Source organism: Nicotiana tomentosiformis, chromosome 8 (genome assembly GCF_000390325.3).
Source record: "Nicotiana tomentosiformis chromosome 8, ASM39032v3, whole genome shotgun sequence".
NCBI lineage: Eukaryota > Viridiplantae > Streptophyta > Magnoliopsida > Solanales > Solanaceae > Nicotiana > Nicotiana tomentosiformis.
Window position 1 is genome coordinate 143,981,865 of NC_090819.1, and position 7,192 is coordinate 143,989,056.

Here is a 7,192-nt window from a genome sequence, read left to right on the forward strand (position 1 = left end):
AGAGAGAATCCTTGTAAGCATAGGGCAAGTTCACATGTTGTAAGAAAAGACTACTTCTATTTATTGAAGAATAAATCTCTTGAGCTTGTTTTACTCAAGCATACTGAATCTTCTTGTTCAATAATTTATATCCCGTTTTTGTAGCCAAAATCTAAATATTTTCCACTTCTACGTACGATTTATGTCAAGCTATATCGTATATCCTTAGAACTACTTATAAATTCAACTATATCCAACTTTTCGGGTAAACAGTTTGGCGCCCACCGTGGGGCTAAGGATAACAATGGTTGTTTGATACAAATCCGCAATACGCACCAGTTTACAACTCCGAATCAGCAATGGCAAACCCTCGATTGATGGCTTTGCCTATAGACCACGAAGCCAGGCTTCAGGATGAAACCAACAACATGATACCCAGAGCCGGAAGACCACTTAACGATGTCACTGAAGCTCGAGTCGAAGTACCGCTAGATGTCAATTCACAAGGGGATCTTGAGGCGAACCAACATACCGAACTAGAAAAAAGCATTCAGGGCGGCACTCGATCCGTAGCTCAAGACGCCCATAAGGTGGAGGAGATCGGAGTCAGCTTACAGATGATCTTCGAGATGTTACAAACCTAGAAAATACTGATAGCCCAGTTGCATAGCCAAACTCAGGTACAAATCAGGCCGGAGCCTGATCCGCTTCTAGAAATCAAACACAGAACGGAATCAGCCATAGTGAAGTCAAACGAGAAAGAATCGGGAACTACTCCCGAAATTACTAAATTGCTCGAGGAACTCACAAAACGAGTCGAAGCCAATGATAAAAAGTAAAAACATATAATTCCAGGGTCGATCATATCCCGGGAGCTCCACCAATGATAAAAGGGTTGGATTCGAAAAAATTCATTCAAAAGCCTTTTCCCTCGAGTGCAGACCCAAAACCAATCCCCAAAAAATTTCGTATACCCGAAATTTCCAAATATAATGGTACGACCGATCCCAACGAACATGTCACCTCTTACACGTGTGCCATCAAGGGTAACGATTTGGAAGACGATTAGTTCGAATCCGTGTTATTGAAAAAATTCGGAGAGACCCTATCGAAGGGAGCGATGATTTAGTATCATAATTTGCCACCAAATTCCATCAATTCTTTTGCCATGTTAGCAGATTCGTTTGTAAAGGCACATGTTGGTGCCATAAAGGTTGTAACAAGGAAATCAGACCTTTTCAAAGTAAAGCAAAGGGGTAATGAAATGCTGAGGGAGTTCGTGTCCCGATTTCAAATGGAACGCATGGAATTGCCACCGGTCACAGATGACTGAGCCATCCAAGCTTTTCCCAAGTATTGAACGAGCAAAGTACAGTAGCATCAGGCCGGCTGAAGCAAAATTTGATCGAGTAAACAGCAATAACTTGGGCGGGTGTACACAACCTATATCAGTCAAAAATTAGGGTCGAAGACGACCAGTTGGGAGCTTCTTCCGGATCCATGCATCAGAACAAGACTTCTATTAAAAACCAGAGGGACATCGACAGAGAGCAAAGGCCAAACAGAGACCGATATCAACCATACGTCGTAGATCGAATGACCAACGATTCAACACACAATGTCGTTCGGAACAATCGAAGGAGTGAACGAGGACAAAATTCTCGGGGGCTTATGAGCAAGAGTGGCTCTGATAAATATGTTGATCTTGTAGAGTCACCTCGACTATCGGAGTACAATTTCAGCCCTTCAGCGTCGACTCATCGGGCATTGTATCGGCGATCGAAAGAATCAAAGATACTAGGTGGCCCAGACCCATGAAAACCGACCCTTCCCAAAGGAACCCAAATTAGATGTGCAAGTACCATGGCACGCATGGCCACATGACCGAGGATTGAAGACAATTAAGAGAAGAGGTAGTCCGTCTATTCAATGAGGTCCACCTTCGAGAGTTCCTCAGTGACCGAGCCAAGAATCACTTCAAAGAAAGGGACGCCAGCAAAAATGATAAGCAAGAGAAACCTCTGCATATCATTCATATGATCATCGGTGGGGTCGATACTCCATAGGGACCCGTCCTCAAATACGACAAGATACCGGCCACAGGGGAAAAATGAACTCGAGGCTATGTACCCGAGGGCACTTTATCATTTAGAATTGAAAAAGACGAGGCATCTCTCAACCTCGCAACGACGCTCTGGTAATTTCTATCCTATTAAATAAAGTTCAAGTTAAGCGTGTCTTGGTGGATCCAGGTAGCTCTGCAAATATCATCCATCTTGGGTAGTAAAGCAGCTCGGTTTGCAGAATCAAGTCATGCCCTGTAACGACCCGGTCGGTTATTTTGAGAGTTAGAGCCCCGAACCCTTATTAACTGCTTTCCCCATATCTATTTCTGCTATTGTGACTTGCCGGGATGATTGGTTTTGAGTTTCGGAGTGTTTTGGGACACTTAGTCCCTAAATGAGAGCCTAAGTCTTAGAATTGGGACCGTAGTCGGAACTATGTCAACATGGTTCCGGAATGGAATTCCGTCAATTTCGTTAGCTCCGTTGGGTGATTTTGTACTTAGGGGCCTGTCCAGAATGTGTTTTGGGGCCCCGTAGCTCATTTAGGCTTGAAATGGCGAAAGTCGAAATTTTGGAGTTTTGGACCGGTAGTGAAAATTTTGATATCGGGGTCGGAATCCAATTACGGAAGTTGAAAGTGGTCCGTAGTGTTGAATATGACTTGTGTGCAAACTTTGGGGTCAATCGGACGTGGTTTGGTTAGTTTCGGCATCGGTTGTCGAATTTGGAAGTTTCAAGTTCTTTAAGTTTGAATCGGAGGATGATTTGTGATTTTAGCATTATTTGATGTGATTTGTGGATTCGACTAAGTTTGTATGGTGTTTTAGGACTTGTTGGTATGTTTGGCTGAGGTCCCGTGGGCCTCGGGTGTGTTTTGGATGCTCAACAGGTCATTTTTGGACTTAGAGAAATAGCAATTTGTTTCTGGTTTTTGCTGCAGAATTTTGTTCTTCACGTTCGCGAAGGTGTGGACAGTGGAAGCATCACGAACGCGAGGAGTAGGACGCGTTTGCAAATAGTGTTTTCTGAGTGTGATATTTTGTTCTTCACGTTCGCGAAGGGGAGGACGCGAACACAAAAGTATGATCTGTGTGTGCATCGCGAACGCGTGAGTGGTGTCACGTTCATGAAGGTCTGAGTTGGTAAATATTCGCGTTCGTGAAGCCTTGGTCGCGTTCGCGAAGGGTTAAAATGTGGGAAGTCGAGTTGTGCTTTGCAAACGCAAGGGATCTGTCGCGTTCGCGAAGAAGATAGGTCTGGACAGAAAGTTTACCCATTTTTTATTTTTAACGATTTGGAGCTCGGATTGAGCCCTTTGTTGGGAGAATTTCAGAGAAAACAACGAGGTAAGTGTTGTTAACTCAATATTAGTTAAATTACCCGAATCTATGGTTGCTTTTATCATTTAATTAGTGAATTAAGTTGGAAAAGTTTGAAAACCCTCTTGGATAAAATTGAGGATTTGAGGGCCGAATTGTTATCGGAATTTAGTAATTTTGGTATGGTTCGACTCGTGGTGGAATGGGAGTTCCTATTTTGTAACTTTTACCAGATTCCGATACGTGGGGCGCACGGGCAATTTTTGAGTTTAATTTAGGAATTTTTATTAATGTGTTGATTTCATTAATTAGATAAGTCTTTTTTTGGTTGTATTTATGATATATAATTGCTTTTGGCTAGTTTTGGTCCATTTAGAGCTGGATATTCGTGGGAAAGGCATTATGACCGATTGATTAAGCTTGGTTCGAGGTAAGTGGCTTGTCTAACTTTGTGTAGGGGAAATCCCCTTAAGATTTGGAACTATTGTGCTATGTGAGCGTCGTATACGTGAGGTGACGAGTACGTACATGGGCTAGTTGTGGAAAACCCGATTTTCTTACTGAGCAACATGTTTTCCTGTTATTTTGAGTTATACCGTTTTAATGAGTACTAATCTATTTTCATTCTTAATTGAGTTATTCCAATATGTGTAGCTATCATATTTAGTCTAATACAACATGTCTACGTGTCTTAATTGTCTATTTGAATTATATGCAGCATGCTTAATGAATTTCCTGCCTCTTCCTTGACTGGTACTTAGTTTAAATTGTAAAAAACGTTTCGTGATGTAGTTGAATTTCTATCATTCGTGCTGTATATTTACTCTGGGACTACGAAACGGTATTCCGGGAGATCCCCATGTATTGCATATTTACTTTGGGACTACGGAACGGTATTCCGGGAGATCCCCATGTCTTGCATATTTACTTTGGGACTACGGAACGGTATTCCAGGAGATCCCCCTGTACATTTATTTTGGGACTACGAAACGGTATTCCGGGAGATCCCCCTGCATATTTATTTTGGGACTACGGAATGGTATTCCGGGAGATCCCCCTGCACATTTACGTTTGGGACTACGGGACGGTATCTCGGGAGATCCCCTGTTGTATTTTTGTGTACTAAATTGTTACCTTCTATGATTTCATTGATGTTAAAATCCCAGCCTTTATTTTATTGCGGTATTACAATCAATATTGTTTTATTACATATTTACCAGTAGGGCCTTGACCCGACCTCGTCAGTACTCGACCGAGGTTAGGCTTGGCATTTACTGGGTACCGATTGTGGTGTACTCATGCTTCTCTCTACATATATATTTTTTTTGTGCAGATCCAGGTGTACCATATCAGCCGCATCAGTGAGCTGGGACAGCTTTAGAGACTTCAAGGTATATCTGCCGCGTCCGCAGACCTCGTAGTCCCCTTCTACTCTTTCTCATGTCCATTATCTTCTATATTTTTCCTTATTAGACTCTGATGTATAGAGACATTAGGTTTTTCTGTCTGTAGTTTGTGATTCACGATGTTCCGGATTTTGGAATTTGTTGTGTATTTTTGAATAATTAGTTAATTTCATATTTTTATTTCATTATTCCAAAAAATATTAGACTTACCTAGTTGTAGAGACTAGGTATCGTCACGACGTCACACGGAATTGGGTCGTGATAAGTTGGTATTAGAGCTCTAGGTTCATAGGTGTCGTGAGTCATAAACATGTTTACTAGAGTCTCGTGGATCGGTACGGAGACGTCTGTACATATCTTCGGAAGGCTATGAAACTGTTAGGAAAATTTTACTACTTTGATTCCTTGTCGTGCTAAAAATTTGTTGACTTCAAAAATTATAAACTTCTGCATATCATTCTCTCACAGATGGTGAGGACACGTACAAGCGGATCTGATGACCAGGCACCTGCACCCCCTGCTAGAGCCGCGAGAGGCCGGGACAAGGGTAGAGGCCGATAACGTTCACGTGGTGCAGCCAGAGCACCTGCACGAGCTGCTACAGAGGAGCCCCCAGTAGCTCAACCTGGAGGGCAGACACCTAAGATACCTGTTCCTGCACCAGCCCTCTAGGACACTCTAGCCCAGTTTCTAAGCATGTTCAGCACCTTAGCTCAGGCTGGTTTGATTCCAATTGCTCCAGCCACATCTCAGGCCAGGAAGGAGCACAGACTCCCGTCGCCGGTACTCCAGAGCAGTGGGTTCAGGTCGACTAGGTTCCAGAGATTGTACCAATGCAGCCGCTAGCTCCAGCTCAGCCCGAAGTTAGGGCAACAGCTTCTGAGGTGGAGCAGCTCAGACTTGAGAGGTAAAAGAAATACCACCCACCTTCCTTCAGCGGATCGGCTACAGATGATGCTCAGGGTTTTCTGGAGGAACGTCATTGTATTCTCCGTACTATGGGCGTAGCGGATACGAGCGGGGTTTCTTTTACCACATTCCATCTTAGAGGAGCAGCCTATCTGTGGTGGCGTGCTTATGAGTTGGGTAGTCCGGCTAAAGCAGCTTCACTTACATGGACTCAATTTTCGGACATGTGTTTGAGAGAGTATGTCCCTCAGAGCCTCAGGGACTCATGGCACGCGGATTTAGAGCAGCTGTGCCAGGGTGCTATGAATGTGTCAGAGTATGCAGTTCGCTTCAGTGATTTGGCCCGACATGCACCGGCCTTAGTTGCCACAGTTAGAGAGAGGGTTCGGCAATTTATTGAGGGTCTGCATCCCAGCATCCGGAGTAGTATGGCCAGGGAATTGGAGATGGATATTTCTTATCAGCAGGTTGCGAGTATTGCCAAGAGATTCAAGGGCATGTTTGCCCGAGATAGAGAGGAGAGGGAGGCCAAGAGGTATCGAGAGGCTGGTTATTATTCTGGAGCTCGTGCCCCAGCAGCTCTCCATGGTAGGGGTTATGTGAGCCGCCCCGTTCTTTCAGCTCTTCCAGCCTCCATCGGTGTTTGAGCTCCTTCTAGACAACAGAAGCCTTATTATGCACCACCAGTATCTAGTGTGCCTCCTACACGGGGTGTTCCTAGCGGCCAGCCCAGCAGACCTGGCCCGAGTCAGTCATAGCAGCCACGCCCTCCCAGAACTTGTTTTGAGTGTGGCGACACTCGCCACATGGTGAGGGATTTTTCCAGAATTAGGAGGGGTGCACCTCCACAAATTTTTCAGTCACAGCGTGCTCCACCGGGTCCTCAAGCTATGATTACAGCACCAGTTGCTACCCCACCTGCTCAACCAACTCGAGGTGGAGGTCGGGGGGTAGAGGTCGCCCTAGAGGGGGAGGCCAAGCCAGATATTATGCACTTCCTGCTCGTACAGAGGCAGTTGCTTCTGATTCTGTCATTACAATTATTGTTCCGATCTGTCATAGAGATGCGTCGGTATTATTTGACCCAGGATCTACATATTTTTATGTGTCCTCTTATTTTGCCCCGTATTTGGGTGTATCTCGGGATTCTTTGAGTTTCCCTATTTATGTATCTACTCTTGTGGGAGATCCTCTTGTTATAGATCGCGTGTATCGGTCGTGTTTGATTGCTCTTAGTGGTTTTGAGACCAGAGCCAATTTATTATTGCTCAACATGGTGGACTTTGATATTATTTTAAGCATGGAGTGGTTGTCGCCCTATTTTGCTATTCTTGATTGTCACGCTAAAACCGTGACGTTGGCTATGCCAGGTTTACCTCTGTTAGAGTGGAGAGGTACCTTAGAGTATACTCCCACCAGAGTTATTTCATTTCTTAAAGCTCAACGAATGGTTGATAAGGGGTGTGACGCGTATCTAGCTTATGTGAGAGACGTCAATATTGATACCCCTATA

General features: G+C 44.3%; 1 protein-coding gene across 1 annotated transcript; it reads left to right on the forward strand.

Moving 5' to 3' along the window:
- The first annotated feature begins 5,903 nt into the window (after nucleotides 1-5,903).
- LOC138898271 (uncharacterized) lies at nucleotides 5,904-6,326 on the forward strand. Its single transcript, XM_070184329.1, has one exon. It carries the CDS (start codon nucleotides 5,904-5,906, stop codon nucleotides 6,324-6,326), a length of 423 nt encoding a protein of 140 aa, XP_070040430.1.
- The last annotated feature ends 866 nt before the right edge of the window (nucleotides 6,327-7,192 follow it).

Bases quoted from the DNA above. Each gene is read 5' to 3' on its own strand.
- LOC138898271 (XM_070184329.1), top strand. From the start codon at position 5,904: ATGTGTTTGAGAGAGTATGTCCCTCAGAGCCTCAGGGACTCATGGCAC.